This window comes from Saimiri boliviensis, chromosome 7 (assembly GCF_048565385.1).
Source record: "Saimiri boliviensis isolate mSaiBol1 chromosome 7, mSaiBol1.pri, whole genome shotgun sequence".
NCBI classification, from domain to species: Eukaryota; Metazoa; Chordata; class Mammalia; order Primates; family Cebidae; genus Saimiri; species Saimiri boliviensis.
This window is the reverse complement of record NC_133455.1, coordinates 31,978,143-31,998,892: the sequence shown is the minus strand read 5'-3', so window position 1 is coordinate 31,998,892 and position 20,750 is coordinate 31,978,143. Positions and strand designations below refer to the sequence as shown.

Genomic DNA, 20,750 nt, shown 5'->3' with positions numbered 1-20,750 from the left:
TCTTTTCCTTTTTAAAATACTTTTCATAATTTTAAATCATGATTGTTTGTTGTTTGATGTCTGTCTCCTACTCTAGATTGTAAATTCTATCTACTGTGGTATACCCATCATCTAAAAGAGTCCCTGACACAGAGTAGTCACTTAATGAACATTTTTGGGTGTTGTTGAATGAATGTCATAGAGGAACCTGCAGGAAACCCTGAAGATACTGAGGGACAAAAGACAGGAATTGAGGGATTGGATCTCAAGATTTCTGGTGGTTGGAGGCTTATAATCAAAGACTGATAAATCCTTCCAAAATACTGGTTTCTTATTTAATGCCTTCTCAGGTTATAATTTGAGTGAGTAGGAATGCTGTGTTCTTTTCGCCACATCACCAATATGGTGTGACCCCTCTTGGAGATAATAACAAATGTATTTTTTGATGTGCTATGAGCACTTTAGTGGCATTATGCCATTTAATACAATTCAATAAGATATGTGTTGCTATCATTTCCTATTTTATACTTGAACAAACTGAGGCACAGAGAAGTGAAATAGCTTGTTCAAGATCACAGGGCTGGTAAAAGGTAGAAAAATGGATATGAATATGTGAAGTCTAACCTCACAGTCTGAATGGCTTAACCTCTGTGGCACAGATGCCCACATGGCATTGTACCTATACTTGCATTAGTGACCTTTACCATCCTTTTAAATATCATGTTTATCCTGGACACACTTCCTTTGTATCTCTGGCTCAGACTTCTACCCTGAGCTCCAGATTCATTTGCCTAACTACCCACAAGACATCTTCTCATGGACATATCAAACTTCACTTTTCCAAAACTGAGTTTATGATCTACCTTTGTATCCCTATGCCCAAACCTGGTCTACCTCTATTTCCTCTTCTCAATAAATGGCATCAGGAATCATGCAATGTGGACTTGTGTGTATATATACACATATATGTGTCTATACATACAAACATATATATATGCACACACACTCCTTTAAGAGATGGGCTGCTTGGGTGAGATAGTGGCATGCCATTTCTCCTGCGTTACTGTTGCCTTATCTAACCATTCCTTACTAAACTGTTACATGCCAAGGCAAGGATCATAAATGTTATATAACAAGGCAGGGACCAAAATTTAGTAAATAAAAGGTTTTCAATGTGTTCTTGCCGAATAATAGAAAAAAAAAAAAGAAGGATTTTTTGTGTGTGTGAATCTTATCTCTTTTTACTCCAGGTGATTTTCTAAGAATATTTTTCCAAACTTTTCTAAGTGGTAATTTTTCTCTCCTCAAGGTTTTAGTCCCAGAAATTTTAATAATGAAACAACTCCATGTTTCATAAAAATCATCTTCATTTCTTTTCAGTTTGGTGCTTGCACACTTGGATTTATGTGGCAAAGAATACTTAATAATAAGGAAAGACCTGTCTAGAAACAGCAGTGTAATAATTCAACAGTAGAGAAAAGTGTGATGTATGGGCCATATAATTAGCAAACATCTGTTTCACATTTATTTCTCAGGGCTGAAGTTCAGAATTCATTCAGTAACAAGCACTAGGTAATGCCTTCTCAATTCTTCCTTGAAAAACTGAATGTAAATAATAAGCCCCATATACTAAATTTTCCCTTAAGTATGTAAAAAGGACACACACACACACACACACACACACACACACACACACACACGCAGAGAGAGAGAGACAGAGAGACAGAGAGACAGAGAGAGACAGCACGAGAGAGAGAACTCATATTCATTGCCATTCAAGAGAATTCAGGTAATATTTTTCTTAAGATAATCAAAAAAACTTTTAATAGCCTAAAATAAAATCTCAGTTCATTAGTAACTTAATTTTGCTTTACATGAAGGAAAGCCTCTTTGCTTTTGTTGCTTTATTTTCTAAAATATAAAATTCTTTTAAGACTAATTTGTATAAACTGATAAAGCAATAATTCAGTGTCTGTGCATCTTAAATGCATTTGCAAAGCCATGGATTTATTTAAACTTCAGAAGTTATCAAACATGATTCAAAAGGAAGTTAAAAGGTGAGGGTACACAATCAGCTCTGTCTGGGATAAACATTCATTTTGGCTGTGGGTGAGTCACTTGTCACCTCTCTTTCTCCTCCTCTAAGAAACTGAAGGAAAACCACTTTCATGAGATCATATGAGAATAAGATGGGGTAACATGTGAATGTGCTTTAACAATTTCAATGCATGAAAAATAAATAATAAAGCGAGATTGTTCTTGTTATTATTGAAATAATAAGTATTTTTTATCAGGCTGAATAAATCAAAACAGCTATCCTTTAATGCAGAAAATGGTTGAGATCCCACCTCAGAATTTTAGTTGATTCAGCCTGTGTTCAGATAATGAACCTAGCTTTTCTACATATAGAAATGTGGTATTTTGAATTGTTCCCTAAGTGGAGTATTTTAATGTATTTTTAGTGTTTCCACACATTCATGAGAGATCTCCAAATGATTATTTTCTCACTAGATTGTTTATTTTCTGTAAAACCTAGCAATCACAGTAAATCTATGGAGACAGTATGCTCTAAGCACTATATTCTGCTCTAAATCAATGTTCATTTAATTCAGTGAATCAATCGCTTTTCCATATAGTGTCTTGTGTTGCACCATTTTACTCTTTCTCTATTAGGAAGATCTTGTAGGAAAGCTAAGTGAATTTAAAGAACTTCCATTATCATGATTTAAATTTCCAACTTAGAAAGCCACAAAGCCTTCCCAGATCTGAAGTGTATTGTTTTGTCATATAAAGAAAAATACCTAATTTTAGGAAAGATCGTCTTTGTTCTGCTTTATAACTTGAAAAACTGGGCTGTGTATTGAAAAGCAAGCTTCATTTTCTAAAGCCCAACAAATGCTCAGCTGAAAAGCTGTGAGACCATCTCAGATCCCCAAGGCATCATGACATCCATAGGCATGAATGGGGTGGGACTGAGGGGGTGTGTGTGTGATGTTTCTGTATATTCTGTACAGGCATCGCAGCCTGTGAGCTCATTCACATACCCCTGACTGCTTTAAGCAGCTGTGCCAGGAGGACTGACCATAATAGGTTACTGAACAGAGGAAAACAGTTTTTACAAAGAGACAAAATGTTGGCCGTCACATTTTGAGTTGTTACTTGTTTGTCCACTCCCTGTACAGGCACCTCATTGGCAGTACCCCGCAGTCTTCACTCTAAGAGCCACTTCATTGCCAGTCAGTTCACCTGGGTCAGGTCCAATTGTCCCCATTTCACTAATTGTGTTCATGGATTAGGTAAATATTGGATGTGTGGTCCCTCTGTGCCAAGCACTGTGCTAGGCCCAAAGGATTCAACTATGAATAACAGAAGTATTCCTTGTCCTCAGGAGGGTTATACTCAGGGTGCTCCTTGTCCCAAGCTGGAAGATAAAACCCCATTTCAGCCTCAACTGCCAGAAAGTTAGATTTTTTGGAGCACTATTAGAGAGTGCCTCCCACTACTGATGGGCCCTAGCTTTCCTACCCCTGGGAAATTCAGCATCACACCAGCCTCTGAGAACATTGCAGTTGACACCAGTTGGATTTTCATAATATCTTGAGTTCATAAACGTATAATATTTATAACCCTTGAATATGTATAATGCAGGTCAAAAAGACTCTGAATGAAAGTATGATAAATGAATTACAACTTTACATCCATCTGCAATTTAAAAACAATTCTCCGGAGTGGAAGTTTACTCCAGCTAGAGGATAAAGTTGAGCTTCTATTTTTGTCGGTTATGTAAAAGCAACAACAACAACAAAAATAAAAACCAACAAAAGATTGTTGGTTTTTCCCTTTCTCAATAGTATACTACTATAAGGAAAGTTTAGCCACAAAGCACGAAGTTTTAACATATCTGTCAACATTCCTAAACTATAAAAACTTAAATGCCAGGCCGTCCGGAACAACCCTATATGAGAAAGATATGGGTAAGTAATTGGCTACTTTACTAATTTAAACTAGCTTGGCTCATCTTTTCTCACTTTCCTTCTACAACTGACCTCTTCTTGTGGAAAGTGACTTCCAAAGAGACGTCTCCTAATTGGTTTTTCATGTCCCTTTGGCCAGAGGCATAGACCAAAATCTGTTGGATGGTTATCAGGGTGTGAAATCCTAGTTTTACCTCCCTACGTTCTGGGTTGATAAAAAGCCCTGAAGGAGGGAAAGGTCTTGGGTCAAAGAACACAGCTCTTTGAAAAAGCTTTGCCAGTCACCCACCCAGGTTGCAATCTCACATCTTTTGACTCCCTTCATCTCCACCACCACCAACTTTTGCTTTTGCCTGGATGACCGAGAACATTCCTTCTTCTCCCTTAAATTTTTTTCTCCATGAAACAGTCACAGTGATCTTTGAAAATGTAAATCAAAGTGGTTTCCCAGTGTTCCTAGAATAGAGTCCACTGCACACTCTGATTTCTGCTCACTTTCTCAGCCTCTTCTGATGGCACTCTTCCCTGCTTAACACACCTCAGCCCCTCTGCTCTCCTTTCTCTCCCTCGGCGTGCCAGGCAGCTTTCCAGCTCAGGGCCTTTGCACCCAGAACGCTCATCCTGTGTTCTTTCCCCAACTGTTGCTTCTCCTCCTTAGGTCTTAGCTCACATATCACCTCCACAGAGAAGGCTTTCCTCAACCTCTTGCCCAAAGGAGTATGTAGCTACCCCTCCATAACTGTTTCTCTCATTACTTTATCTTCAGAACATTCATTATTATGAGTTTATCCTTCCTTTTATTTATATTTATTTATTTTTTGAGATGGAGTCTTGCTCTTGTTGCCCAGGCTAGGTGCAATGACATGATCTCAGCTCACTGCAACCTCCAAATGATTCTCCTGTCTTAGCCTCCCCAGTAGCTGAGATCACAGGCACCCGCCACCATGCCTTGCTAATTTTGGTATTTTAGTAGAGATGAGGTTTCACCATGTTGTCCAGGCTGGTCTTGAACTCCTGAGCTCAGATGACCTGCCTACCTCGGACTCCCAAAGTGCTGAGATTACAGGCATGAGCCACCACTCCTGGCCTATCTTTCCTTTTAAACTTGTTTTTGCCTATCTTCTTGAACATTTTTGTAGAATGTAAATGTGATTTGTACCTCTCTTGTTTATAGCTGTGTCTCCAGCTGAGATGAATGCCATACACAGTGGGATGTTTGTTGAATAAATATGTGCACTTGTAAGGGCCTGGCCTATTGCTGAGGAATGCCCCAAATCATAAACTCTGTCCAGGTCCATGCGTTCTGAGTTCCAACTCGATTTAAACTGTGGGAGCCTTGAATATACTTTTCAATTTAGTTTCTTTTTTCTGTTTCAGTCCTCTCTAATAAATAGTGACATTATCTTTGTGAAGTTGCATGCCCCATGGGAAGTCCTTGGAAGATATGCAGAACAAATGAATGTAAGAATGCCTTTCAGGTAGGTGGAAATGTATTTTATTCCACTCTCTCTGCTGCTTCACTATAAATCTAACATTCTCCTTTCTCAGAACAAATAAAACTGAAATGCAGATCGGAAGGCCATTAGAAGAGGGAATCTTTCAAATGTTTAGGATATGCAAATAAGTCTTCGTGGCCAATAATGATTTCTTGGCTTTTTGTGAAAAATTCTGGCTAATTCCATTCTTAGCAGGTAGATATTTCCAGGGCCTGTAATGAAGAAGCATTTTCCAAGCGGCATTTTAATTTCCAAAGTGCCATTTTTAGAAGTCCAGTATAAAGCTGCTTTGAACAGCCAGACCATAGGCAGCAGTTCACAGGGGCATACTTTCATGTTCCTTACTGACCAGTCCCTTCCAGAAAAACATTAAAATGTACTTCTGTAGATACAAGTGCAAGAAATTCCATGACAATATGATCTTCTTTCTAAAAAAGGAAAACCTATTTTTTAATTTTAAAAAGTTATAAATACTATGGAAACACAAATATTGATATTTGTTCCAAGGAGAATAGAAAATACTTTGTTTGTATTCCTTAGTTATTTAAAAGGATTAATTTACCTTCATTTCACAAGGAATATTCTTATTTTCCCAATGGATTATGGAAAAGTGATCTGCATTTGCTATATAGAAATAAAGTATTAAACTTTAACTTATAAAGGCCAAGATATGTGGGGATTTTATCATGGAATCCGCTGAAGAGGTGGATGGATGTAGTCCTGAGGACAATTCTGAAGGGACTCAAAGAATGATGTACTTTTGGTTTGCAATTTGCCGGCAAGACCACATTAGGTAACAGAAATTAGGCGAATTGGTACCAGCTCCACAGTCTATCTCTTAATGAACTGTGGAAAGTTGTGGAGACAAAGAACATTTATAGAGACAGACAGAAGGGTTAGGGACACATTTAGAGGAGGGCAATTTCCATTCATAGGCCTGTAATATATCTCCCTGGTGCATCTTAGCTTCTTTGTTTATTGGCCTGTATGTCCTAATACCAAGTCAAAATAGAGGCTGGGATTTCTAGCATCTGTTTTCTGGAGGCTAAATTCTCAAAACAGAATAAATTTAGTTCTGATTTTATGATTTATTTTTGTATTTAGCTGTTAAAAAGAAAATCTGAGAGCTCAAGGATTTAAAAAAGGAATACATATGTATATCCACTAGGGAGAGATAAGGAATATCAATTTAGATTCCATTGAAGATTTTTATACTATTATAATTAAAGCTAAGTATTTGTCAATGATATAATAAGTATCTTGTGTGAATTAATACCATATTGCACCTACGAACCAAAAGAGAAAGAAAGAAAATCCTACAAAATATGTCCAGATAGAAATTTATACCCACCCCCCAGTATAAATAAATCTCATAAAACCTTCTGCCAGAACATACTTTTGTAACAACCCAACGAGATTATAGAAACTTGAACAATGTTAATGCAAAGCAAATGCTCTTACTACCTGCAAGGATTTTATATATGAAGGGCCTCATGAATAGCACTTCTGCATGCCTGCTACATAGCAGAAATGTGCTGCCTCCAAGCAGTGTTAATACCTTTTTAATGCAGTGTTGAGCGACTGTGAACTAAGCAATGAAATGAAAATGAATGTGAACAATAATCTTCTTTTTGGCTATAGGAATTCCTGCAGGACCATTTTAGAAGAAAATATTGTAAAGGTGTGACACTAATTGACCTCATTAATATTGTTATCGCTTTACCCACTAAGCATGGCTTCACGTCTTGCAACCTGATGAATTTAAAATTTTTGCTACTATTTTATCCACAGCTTCAGACAAATTAGTCTAGGGAGACACATACATTTCCAAAGGAGGAATTCTCCCACTACATCATTTTAACAAAATGTACAAACATCACTTTGGCTGAATTTAAATACCCAAAGAATCTTACTTATATTCACAATTTTCTGTAGACTGTAACTTCTGAATCCCAAATTTAGTCTCCATGGATTTTTATTGCTATAATGTTTAAAAGAAGATACTGCAATATGTTTCTTATGAGAAATTATAGTAAAACCTGCTTCTTAAATACCTATATGTCCATGGATTTTTTTTAACTAATATACTTTATAGAGAAATTTTTAGATTCATAGAAAATTGAGAAGATAATAGAGTGTTTCGATATACCCCTTCGCCCTCAGTTTACAGTGTCCTTATTATTAATATCTTGCATTGGTGCGATATATTTGTTAAAATTGGTAGACTAATATTGATACATTATTAACTAAAGTCCACAGTTTACTCTAGGGTTGACTCTGTGTGTGTGCCGTCCTATGGGTTTTGACAAAGGCGTATCATGTATGTGCCATTGCAGCATCATACAGAATAGTTGCACTGCCTGAAAAGTCTCCTGTGCTTCACCTACATTCCTTTTCCCCCGACCTGTACCTCTGGCAACCACTGATCTTTTTATTATCTCTACGGTTTTGCCTATCAATATGTTTTAAAGCTTTCACAAATATGCAAAAAAATGTTGTGGTATATAAACTTACCATTTAAAGAAGTCAGAGAGTTCAGTAACAGTTGAGGATATAAATAAAAAGTACTCATTTTATTACTACTTTATTTAGTTTCGGTTGAAGCCTGAAATATGGAAAGGGAGATTGCATTTTAATAAAGAATCGAATACACGTATTCTCTATTCAAACTACACCAAGAATTTTCATTTTTAACATTTTTAAAGGTAGATATATAGCAATCTGACAGAAAAAAAGTCTAATTTTTAAAATTTCCAGAACTCCTTGATTTTACCTATTTAATTCACCTACAACCAGGGCCAGTGGTTAGCCAGGGTGCCCCAGTGTGCTTATATACAGCTGGGTGTTGATGCTGACAAGTGAGTTGTCCTTCCCATATTGATTATGAAATATATATATATATATATATATATATATATATATATGTATATTTATATGACCCCTTCTATATCATGAGAGAAGTGTCCTGTGTAAACTTAAAGTGCTATATGAGTATTATTAATATAATAGCATACCCATTAAATTATGTATGTTGCTCTCTGATCCATCTTTGCATTTCCCTGGAAAAGAAAGCTGACCTCAGCTGAAGCTGTACTAATACCAATCGCTCCAAATTATCACACAGCACATGCTTTGTAGGCAAGGATCAACCATTAAAAAAAAATTATGGTAATGGGTAGAGGAAGAAATATCAATGAAAACTGTTTCATAAGACTTCATGCCTCAAAAACACATGCCCTGTGTTCCCACTGCATTTCTCACTGTTAATCTCTTTTTAGTTTTTTCTTCTTCACCTCTTACAGGCTTCTATCTTCAATCTCCTTTCCTTCCTTGCTAGTTCAAACTGTAACTGACGATGGGTTTTCTTCTCGACTGGCTTCATTTTTGCTGTTCTTCCAGGAGAAAAATCTATTACCTGCCCCGCCGGTACAAGTTCATGAGCAGGTTAGTAGCACGCTCTGTCCTGATGGTGTTTGTCTTTCTGTTTGCCCATGTGCTACAACAATGACAAGGAGCTATAAGCTGGGGAAGGTGAGCCTGTGTCACATGGGAAAGCTGGCTGCCATGCACATTTTAAAAGCAACTTGTTTCTGATTAGCCGGGGGAAAAAAAAAAAAAAAAACAAAGATGAAAACCGAGTCTTCCCTGTGACTTCCCATTTGGGAGGATGCCATTCATCTGCAAGTGTGCTGGGCTATTGCTTTTTAGCCCACTCTTTATTATTATTATTATTTCAATAGTTTTTGGGAAACAGGTGGATTTTGGTTACATGGATAACTTCTTTAGTGGTGATTTCTGAGATTTTGGTGCACCCGTCACCTGAGCAGTATAATCAGTACCCAATGTGTAGTCTTTTATCCCTTGCCCTCCTCTGTTTAGCCCATTCTATTAGATAAATTATCAAAAATGCCAACATCTTTGGCCTAGATGTTATTTTTTTCTCTTTCTTTCTTTTATTTTCTTTCTTTATTTTTCTTTCTCTCTCTCTCTCTCTCTCTCTCTCTCTCTCTCTCTCTCTTACTCTCTCTTTTTGACAGAGTCTTGCTGTGTCACCCAGGCTTGAGTGCAGTGGTGCAATCTTGGCGAACTGCAACTTCTGCCTCCTGGGTTCAAGCAATTCTTCTGCCTCGGCCTCCTGGGTAGCTGGGATCACAGATGCCTACTGCCACACCCAGCTAATTTTTCTACATTTAGTAGAGACAGGGTTTCACCATGTTGGACAGGCTGGTCTCAAACTCCTGATGTCAGGTGATCTGCCTGCCTCGGCCTCCCTGAGTGCTGAGATTACAGGGTGAGCCACCATGCCTGGCCAATGTTATTTTTTTCTACAAAAATTCCTCCCTCCACTATGTGTAATATGAAAGCTTCAAGTTCAGATAGCCATTCTCTAAAAAAAACTGCTGGCTACTTGATTTCATGAATGGGGTCCTCCTATGTTAGTAATATTTTGTTAATAACACATGCAGATGTATCACCTCACTCAGGTGCCAGTGCTACCCTCTTTTCTGCCAAAGAAAAAAAATCCCAGCTTGTTTTTCCTTGTTGTATTTTGAGGAGCTAGGGAGAAGGGGAATGCATCAATGATGATGTCCTATAATTTGATTCTGTTGTGATCATTGGAGAATCTAATTTCAAAATCTTAATTGATCTTATATTTTCATTCACCTTGAGCTGAACTGATGTTTAAACTGGGAAACTAGTAAATTCCTATGAAAATCTTAGTTAGTTCAACTCTATGAAATTTAGTGTTTAGGTCCCTCTGTTTAAATGCTATGTGGAGTGATAGATAAAAGAGTAGTTGATACATTTTGGTGGGTTTACTCAAATGCATGTGCGCTCAATAAAGTACAGTGTGAGAACTGACCTCCAAAGAAATGAAAATGTTGTTTCTCAAAAGTTGCCTGTAAGCAAGCTTATTGGCAGTTCTTTCATTAAGCAGTTGACATGGCATTTGGATTCAGCATGATTTCGATTGCTTCCTTGTCATATTATAATCATCTGTGAAATCCTGACACAACAGTTTAGCTTATATTAATAGTTCTCAAACTCCAGCCAGCATCAGAATCACCTGGAGGCCTTGTTAAGGCACAGATTTCTAGGCTTTAACCCCAGAGTTTCTTGTCCGTAGTTCTGCAGTGGGGATGGAGAATTTCCACCTCTGGTGGATTCCCAGCTGCAGCTAATGCTGCTGGTCATGGGACCATATTTTGGAAACCATTGGTCTGTATGATAGACCAAGCTCCATCTTCCCATTAAGTTTAGGATTTGACTGACTATGGGAGGAGAAAACAAAAACCAAAATCAAAGAAAACCTGAAGGAAACACAGCAAGGTGAAGAGATGTTTCTCCCAACTTTGATGGCTAAGTGGAAATACCAAGTTTGTACATGATATTGTTTCAATATGTTCAGTGAAATATATTCTAGATTCTAAAAATAATATAGGCTAGGGAGAAGTCTTATTCTTGTCTGGATTTGCCAATTCAGCAAAGTCAGTATGTGTAAGACAGAGCACACTGGGATCATAAAACCTATGTTGGCACTCGATGACTTTGGGCAAGTTACTTCACTTCTCTGAGCCTGAGTTTTTCATGTTTATAAAAATGATATTAATTTCTACCCTGTATTGTTTATGTGAAGTTTAGTACCTGGTATGTAGCTGATGTGCACAAATAGTATCTGTTAGTAATTGTTACATGTAATATTTAGAAGGATACCCTTATGCAAAGACATATATCTGCTAACATGTCTGCAAATACATAAGGATATCCTTATATTCTTTCCTTTGTGCTTCTGAATTTGTTATCTGTCTCTAAGTCTCTCCTTTTTTCTGTCCTCTAGCAACTAGTCCACTAACTCTGTTCTGATTTTATCTGCCAAGTAGTCATTTTCTCCATTTATATTTTCTATACCGGCATTGGCTCTACTTCCCACGCAGTCACCTAATTTAAAACTTAAGGGTCCAGGTGTGGTGGCATACACCTGTAGTCCCAGATACTTGGGAGTCTGAGGCAGGAGGATCACTTAAGCCAAGGTATTCAAGCCTAGCCTGGGCAACATAGTGACACCCCCATCTCTAAAAGTGGAATTAAAATTAAATAAAAAACCTAAGGGTCATTTTGGATGTTTTACTTGCTCATCTAGTCAGTTTCTCAAATTCTGCAGGTATAAATGAATATTTCTAAAAGTTCGTATGTTACCCTTCATTCCCACTGCCATTAACTTAGCTGAGCTCTCATCACCTCTTGCCTAAACATCAGTTTATCTTCCTGCCTCTTTTCTGACCCCTTCCAAACTCTCTTCTATTCATCTTTTAAGTAGAAAATCTGATTATTGTCACTTGGTGGCTACCGTAGAGTGATCACAATCGGGTTAAAAGCCTTAGCCTAATTACAGCCCTTCATAAACTGTCCTCATGCAACTCTTCCCTCCCACCACTCTTTGCTCCATCTATATTGAACTACTTACTCATTGTTTCCAAACACATATTGTGCTCATGTGGGTTTATGTGCTTTTGCATATAGTGGTCCTTCTGGAAGATCCTTTCCTTTCTTTTTGACCAAGGTGATACTACTCAGTCCTCAAAACTCAGTTCACATTTTTACCTTTTGCCCTGGTCAAATGACCTCTTTTATGCTTTTCCATTGGGATCCTATGGCCCCATCACCCTGTTCTATAATCTATGATGTAGGTGTGTAGCTCCCTACTTAGGTGGTATTTGAAGGCAAGGATGGCTCATTCAATTGTGTATTTCTAGCACCAAGCACATAGTATTCTGTATTTCCATTGCCAAGCACAAAGATGGAATGAATGAACAAATGAATCTCTACATGCGTGTGTGAGGATTGGAGTAGGGAGAAAGGCAATCACAAAGAAAAGAAGCCTAGAAAAAACAGGTCTGCCTAAAGTATCAGACACAGCCTCCGATGAAAACATTTGCTCAAACAATGGGTGTGGGATGGATAATGAGGGCTTAAAAGAAAACAGTGATAAAAGGAACTATAGAATCTCAAAGTTTTATAGAATATTAAATGCCATCAAGTCCAACCAGGCATCAGTGTAAACTTCTACTTTCTTGTCAGCCAGTCTATGTTTGAACATCTCTGGAGACAGTAAACTCCCTAGCCTATCTGTGGGCAACTGTGACTTTTACAAAGTTCTTTCTTAAAATAAGCTATAATCTCTGTCTCTTTAGCTTTCACTCTTTGGATGGAGTTCTGCCCCCTGGATAGATAAAAAATAATCTTCAGAGCAAAAACACAAAGCATGTGAGAAAGATTGTGAAATTATAGGCAAAAGGGCTTAGCACTTAGCAGCTATTTGGAAATTCAGAGTTGAGGAGAATGAAGTTCTGACACCTAAGAGCTAGGGAAAATATTGTTGGAGATAAAAGAAGACTAGAAATTCAGAGGAGATACAGGTGCGGTGAGGAAGTTGATTTTTTAAAAATTAATTCTATATTATAACTCACAGTAGATTTTTGAAGTATTGGTGTCCTAAAGGCCTTTGAAACTGATGGCAAAGCAGCGGAAGAGAGTGGTAGTGCTGGAGAATCCAGTGTGAGAGGGGACTAATAATTGCCACAATCACCCTTTTAATCTCATCCTGGGAAATTCCTGGCTAAGGTCAACAGCATAGAAGCCGTGACCTTAGCCAGGGGAGTGTATGGAATTTCCCAGGATGAGATAAAAAGGGTGATTGTGGCAATTATTTTGAAAATCTGCATTAATGGGATGGGGGGAGACCTGAGGAGAATTAAAAAGAACAATTAGAGAAGTAGAAGGAGGGTAAAGAGAAGGTAGTGTCAAAGGCACCAAGAATGAGATTCTACAAGGAGGGCCATGCTTTAGCCTCTGATAATCAATCAGAGATGAGAATCAATCCTGGATATTTAGAAGTTTTGGTAGTCTCTGTAACAGCGATCTCCATGGAGTGGTGGTTCTCAAATGTACATCAGGATCATTTGAAGGGCTTTCAAAAACATGGATCACTGGCCCATCCCCAGGGTTTCTGATTCAGTAGGTCTGTGGTGGGGCTCGATAATTTGCACTTCTATCAAGATTCTAAGTGACACCTATGCTGATGTTACTGATGCTGAGCCACATGTTGAGAACTATCAATACAGAGTAGAGGATAATGGAGACCAAATTACAGCCAGTGGAGGAAGGACAAGGTCTGGATGAATCAGAGGTAATAAGGGTTCGCTGCTACCTTGGTAAGTTTCATGGTAGAGGAAGGAGAAAGACGGGACAGGATTTAAAATAAGAGCCAAGGGGAGGAAACCAGAGGAGACTATGACTTTGTGACCCATCACATGTTCTCCATGTGTGCAGAGGAGAGGTTTTGAGTGAATAAGAGCTTGAGAAATCCTCCTTTCTAAAGTTGAAAGAACAGCTTGCAAAGCACTAGTCTTTGGCTTAAAAACATTGATGCTACTTCTAGTGCACAAATCACAACCACAGAAAAATTTAGGCATTGGAAGATACTAGAATACTCTGGGCCAAACCAAAGGAAAAAGATATTCCAACTAAGGTAGTTGATTCAGAATGGCCTCTTAAAATAGGCTTCATTGCATACCACATAGAATTAAGTCTTTGATATCACTGACATGTGTGACTTTCTGAAGCTCAGTGTATGGTGTACATTTTAAAATCCACATAGTAAATTTTGCATCTTAATTATTCATTTCACCTCAGAACAGACTGATTTAGATGGTGGAGAGTGTCTGTTTCTTTGCAACCAGCTCTGATATTCTAAATTGAAGGGCACATATATAACTTGTCATCTAGCAGTACACCAATAATGAAACACTGACCTCTAATATTCTAAAATTCCCCTATCATATGAAATACGAATATTTAGGTTAGCTTGTGGTTTCATTTATATAAATTATAATGAATTTTATTAATCCATGAAAGCATCTCTGAAACAAACCTGTTTCCTAAGAATAAATGAATTAATATATCTAAGGTTTCTGAGCAAGCAGAGAAATAAAGCAGTTTTTCATAAATATCCTTATTTTAAAAAATCACTCAGCTCCCATAAAGCACATTCATGCAGTTCAGACATGTATTTTTGGAGTTAATGCTGTTTTTAATCCATGTACTTGGTCTATTAAATGCTGCTTTCATTCTTATCTTTGGACAGGCTTATAGCCATTATAAATTGCCTATCCAATAAAAAGGAGGAATTTATCATCTTTTGGCTGCCCTTTTTTTTTCCTTCGCAAAATATTACAAATATAGTCTGTGGAAGATATGATTACAAAGTAACAAATCTGATTATTATGGGTGGCTTGTAGCTGGAGTCTCATTACTACTCCTTCCCTCCACCACCACCCCCCACCCCCATACACATTCTGCCTAACTTGATCCTGGGTGAGGCTTGACAGGGTGAATGCTGGACCCTACTGCATTATACATTCAGTACAGTCACAACTTATCAGATGAGCATACAGTCAAAAGGACAAAATGGCTTGTGTATTTTCATCCTCATTTAAAAAAACAAATACACATAAATGTTCTAAGCCTTTGGACTCTTCTGTAAGGTATTTAGGATGCTCCAAATAATCGCCCTGTGACCTAGAAGAATCACACTGGCTTTCTAAGATCTGTAACTCCTATTCAGGTAGAGGCTTGTAACTCCTGAGAGTTGGCTCTAAGAAAAGGAAAAAGAAATCCATGCCTCCTGCTGTCTATTATCAGTCCAGGAAGGCATCATTTAATGCAAAGTAGGGCTGTGTGAGGAAGGAAGGAAGGAAGAAAAGAGAGCTCATCTGTAGGTTCCCTGTAGGCATATCATCACTGATAATGTAATCTGTTAGAAACATGATGCTATCATTATGATATTCTTTACTAGGGAAAAGTAGGTGTCTTCAAAGTAGGCCTGCTTCATTTAATTCAGTCTGATTAGGTTGTCATTAGTGTACATTCTTTCCTGAGTTATTAACGGCTCAAGGGAGACAACCTTTCTTCTGCTTCCTCAGGGTATGCCTACAGCATCCAGGTTGGCACTCTATACATTGTAGGCAGCTTATAAAGGTTAGCATGTTGGGAGCAAGATCCTTTGCACATATGTGGCCTTTTCCTTAATCATCACCTCTCCTAAGTTAGATAGGATTATCTCCCCTTTAGAGCTGAGGGAACTAAGGGTCAATGAGATCAAGCAAACCTCCCCCAGACCAACCTGGGGGAGCCATGGCAGAGGTGGCAAGTCTCTGTTCGTTTGCTTATACTGCATTGTCAGCTCTTCCTAGGTACCTAGAACTTCATCTGTCATGAATCAGCATGGGGGAAGCCTGAACTTACCATCAGAACAACTTCCTATAAAAATAACTCACCTTGTAGTCCAGATATTAACTTGACATGTTAAGGCCAGAAATGCCCAAGTGTCTGATCCATTTTCCCTTTATTGATTTGCCTGTGTAGTCTGTAAGAATGCTTTTGCTCGGTAAATGGCAAAAATGGAACAAAGTGACAATATACCCAACCAAAATCAATGCTAAATTATTAAGCCAATGTTTTCTCTTTTCTATTCCCTGTTGGTAGAGACTTTATTAAGTAAGCTTCACTCCAATACTGAAGAGACAAATGGGACGCTTTCTGGTTAGTTTAACATATTCAAGTAAATTTTAGGGTTAACTGTTTAAGGATGTTTATTAGGTGCAATATGGAAACACAGACCTCAATCTACAAGGGAGAATAATAGATTTTGAACTTCTATTGGGAAAAGAGTGATCTACCTAAAAGTTCATCATTATTGTCACCGTAGTTTTCTTCATCCTAGAAACAATCACTCAGTCGAGCCCTTTGTATATCCAAGGCATTGTGTAAACTCTTGATATCCATGATCCTGTTTAATCCTTACCATTGCCTTATTCTGTGGATGCTGTAAGCTCATAGAGGTTTAACTACTTGCCCAGCAAGATCTATACAACTGAAATGTGAATCGGCTTCCAGCTGACTCCAAAGTCCGTCATTGAATACTAAAGGTTATATATCATTGTATACTAAAGGTTACCTATCATTGTATACTAAAGGTTACCTATCATTGTATACTAAAGGTTATTGTTAATTCAAGTTTGAATTAATCACATAAGTGACATAATCAAGGTATTATCACCCAAATCACCCACAACATGTAGTATCTAAAGAATATCTGGTTGATCATTATTTTAGAGATGAGAGCATTAAGGTTAGCTAAGAATAAAAGGCTTTGTCCCAGGCCACACTGATGTATGACCACAGAATCAAGAGTTCAGCCTGATTCTTAGCTTTCCAGCCTAGTGGCTTTTGCACTGTGTGCTTCTGTCTTGCATGATGGAAGGGGGCCCTAAGTGAGGTCTGAGCATGGCCAGTTTGGAGACAGGAGTGTGTTTGTGGAAGAGCAGACTAGGAGAGCACTCCCTCATTATCCTGCCACAGAGAGATAGACTCTTGTTCCCAGAGCCACCTAACTGGGAGGTGAGAACAGCATGTGGAATGGCAGCCTTACCAGTGGGAGCCTGGCTAGCTGTTGCTGGGTCTTGAGGAGAACATCAGACCAAAAATGGTGTAGGTGTATTACTTTCCTATTGTTGTCATAACACGTTGCCACAAACTTAACAGCATAAGATAACACAAATGTATTAGCTCACAGTTCTGTAAGTCAGGGGTCCAGGGAGAGGAAGTTCAACTGGTTTCTCTGTTCAAGGCTTCCCAAGGCTGCAATCAAGGTATTGGTGACCCTGGGCTCTTATCTGGAGGCTCTGGGGGGAAATCTGCTTATGGGTTCATATAGATTGCTGGCACAATTCTGTTCATGTAATGACAGGACTGAGATTTCCATTTCTTTACTGTCTGAAAGTCTTTCTCAGCTTCTAGAGGCTGTCTGCATTCCTTACCTCCTAGCTCTTTTCATCTTCAGATCCAGCAATTGTGGGTCAAGTCCTTCTTAAGCTTTTAATCTCTGATTCTCCTTCTGCCATATCTCTCCTGCCAGAGAAAGCTCTCTGCTTTCAAAGGTCTTATGTGGTTAAATTGAGCCCATCTGAGTAATCCAGGATGCTCTCTCTGTCTTAAGGTCTGTAACCTTCCTTACATCTCCAAAGTCCCATTTGCCATGTAATAACATGTTCACAGGTTCTGGGAGTTAGGGTGTGTACATCTTTATGAAGGAAATTCTGGTAACCAGAAGAAGACACAAACTGATGACCATGTTTAAGTGTTTGGTTTAGTTGTAGTGAAGAGCACACAGCATGCACAGCCATGTGTAATGGAACCTGGACAACATGCTTTGTCCACCTCCTTCTGCTCAGGCTCCCCAGTGACGGCCAGTTCACATCCTCCAACCCCCTTACCCAACCAGTGTCTTGGGGATTTTATTGTTTTATATATATATATATAGAGAGAGAGAGAGAGACAGAGTCTCACTCTATTGCCCAGGCTGGAGTGCAATGGTGCAATCTCGGCTCACTGTATCCTCTGCCTCCCAGGTTCAAGTGATTCTCCGGCCTTAGCCTCCTGAGTAGCTGGGATTACAGGCATGCACCACCACACCCAGCTAATTTTGTTATTTTTTACTTTTTTGAGATAGAGTTTCAGACTTGTTGCCCAGGCTAGGGTGCAATGGTCCAATCTCGGCTCACTGCAACCTCTGCCTCCTTGGTTCAAGTGATTCTCCTTCCTCAGCCTCTTGAATAGCCGGGATTACAGGCACCCACCACCATACCAAGCTAAATATGTGTATTTTTAGTAGAGACGGGGTTTTACCATGTTGGACAGACTGGTCTTGAACTCCTGACCTCAGGTGATCTGCCTGCCTTGGACTTAATTTTTGTATTTTTAGTAGAGACAGGGTTTCACCATGTTGGCCAGGCTGGTCTCACGCCTGTAATCTCAGCACTTTGGGAGTCCAAGGTGGGTGGATAATGGGGATTTTATTTTTAAGATGTTTGAATGTCTTTCTTCCACCATAGTTTTTAAAAAGTCCAATTCCTTTGCTTTCCATTGCTTTTAGTCCTGTGTGGTCCTCAAGAAATTATTAATAATGCTTGCTATCTGTCTGGCAGCTTCTCTAAAGCACTTCATACTCACCATGTTTTATGAGCCCACTAACCACTCTGTAAGGTCAGTAAGATGATGACAATGATAATGATGACTATTGTTACTATTGCCCCTATTTTATAACTCTGGAAAAGAAGGCTCTGAAGGGTAATAACTTGTAGAAGTTCATACAGCTGAGGCACAACAGAGCCAAGTTTTAGCCACCCCAGTTACAAATCTCAGCTTCTTTTCACCATGCCGAGCAGCGTTCTCTTGCTTCCTTCTCGCTTCCTCTTTTTCACATATTTCAATTAATTAATCATTTTAATTACCCTGTTCTACTTTCTTTTTCCATTTCCATATTTTATTTAAATTGTGATGCCACAGGCTAGCTGCTGAAAGCTGCCATTTCACTCCTATAGAGTAGTTATGCCTGATTTTTTTTTTTACAGCTTTATTTGTTTTTATCCATGCTGAGCACTGTACCCAGCTGGATTCAATTCATAGTCATCGCACACAGAGCTCAGATTCTGTGGGAATGTGAATTTTACAAAGTGTGATCTGATTAGTGCTGCAGACTGGAGATGTGTGGGAGGTAAAAGCTTTAAAATAAAAAACGTTTGGGCCAATGTCCTCTTTCTTGAATGAGTTTTAAGACAATCAAATGAAATAAAGCCAAGAGCCATGGGGAAGGCCACCAACTTAGCTGAGGAGGTCTAATTTATGAGTCCACATAAGGACTAAATCACTGAACATAGGCAAGTGATAGATGCTGGTGAAGCACAACTAACTTTGAATTAAAAAGCAAAACAGACAGAAATGTTAAGAGGCAAGCTGGTTGCTCAATTTTTTATTTTTGGAAAAAAGATAAAAACAGTAACAATAGCCTGTAACATTTCCTGTACACCAGACAGTTCTAAAGACTTTATGTATGTATTAACAAGTTCATCTTCACAACTCTACAAATTGGGTGTCATTATCATGCCCATTTTATAGATAAGGAAACTGGTGCACAGCAAAGTTAAATTACTTGCCCTAGGTTATGCTGTTAATATTAACAGAGTCAGGATTTAAATCTAGGCGCGTCAGCCCCATAGTACATGTTGTCAACCACTGTGTCATGCTGCTTCTCTAAAACCCATTATCTCATTTTATTTTAGTATACTTATTTTAGGGTGGAGGGTTTCCTGTGAGAGGAGGGACCCAGAGCCACTGTGAGATTCTTTTCAGTTTGAACCTTCAGGAGTTCTGAAGGACAGCCACTACCAAGCAGAGTTGGGGTCATGCTGAGGCTGGAACAATGCTGAGGATAAAGGAGATAGTCAAAGAGTTTACCATTATTTTAGTTTGGAATTGATTGGTTATATACATAATATTCTCTTCAGCTGAGAGTTTCACTCTGATGGTTAATTTTATGTATTCAACTTGGCTGGGCTGAAGGATGCCCAGATAGCAGGTAAAACATTATTTTGGGGTGTGTTTGTGATAGTGTTTCCAGAAGAGATTAGCATTCAAATCAGTAGACTTAGTAAAGAAGCTGATCCTCCCTAATGCAGGTGAGTACCATCCAACCTACTGAATGGAACTAGAAGATGGAGGAAGAGTTCATGGCTTGAGCTGGGACATCTCTCTTCTTCTGCCCTTAGACATCAGTGTTCCTGGTTCTCTGGCCTTTAGACTTGGACCACGATTTGCACTGTTGGCTTATAAGATTCTGGAGGGTAAGAAGTCGCACAATCTGCAGTTTTTAAGAAGTTGGTGAAGGAGACGTGATGCTGTAAGTCCCATTTCCAGTCCAAAGGCCTGAGAACTAGGAAGGCCAAAGTCCAAGGGCAGGAGAAAAGATTGGTGTTCCAGCTTAAGCAGACAGCAAATTCACCCTGCCTCCACTTTTTTGTTCTATTCAGGCCCTCAATGGATTGGATAGTGCCCATCTGCATTGGTGAGGATCAACTTCTTTACTCAAATTGAGTCTGCAAACTCAAATACTAATCTCTTCAGGAAATAACTTCACAGACACACACAAAAACAATGTTTACTAGCTGTCGGGGCATCTCTTACTTAGCCAAATTGACACAGAAAATTAGCCATAACATTTGCTGAACGAATACATTGCCATGTAAATATATTTTTTTTAATCAGGAAAAAAAGCATGACCAAATTCCATGTGTTTTTAGTTAATAAATTGAGAAGGTATTTTTTTTCCAGGACTAAAGAAACTTGAGGTAGCTCTATCATTTTAGTTTAGTGTGTTTTTTGGTCCTTCTGGTGTTTTTCTGTA

At 38.6% G+C, this 20,750-nt stretch overlaps 1 protein-coding gene across 7 annotated transcripts in view; it reads left to right on the top strand.

Moving 5' to 3' along the window:
* Positions 1 to 20,750, top strand: part of ANO4 (anoctamin 4) — a 390,977-nt gene that overhangs the window by 242,108 nt on the left and 128,119 nt on the right. For 5 of the 7 annotated variants that reach the window (XM_074402350.1, XM_010340214.3, XM_074402349.1 and 2 more), the window contains 2 exons: positions 5,331 to 5,431; positions 8,849 to 8,893. In XM_074402350.1, the coding sequence (XP_074258451.1) occupies positions 5,331 to 5,431; positions 8,849 to 8,893 (146 nt within the window). Of the gene's footprint in view, positions 1 to 5,330; positions 5,432 to 8,751; positions 8,894 to 20,750 lie in introns of those variants that run through there. The other 2 variants (XM_074402352.1, XM_074402351.1) reach the window with 2 other exon arrangements.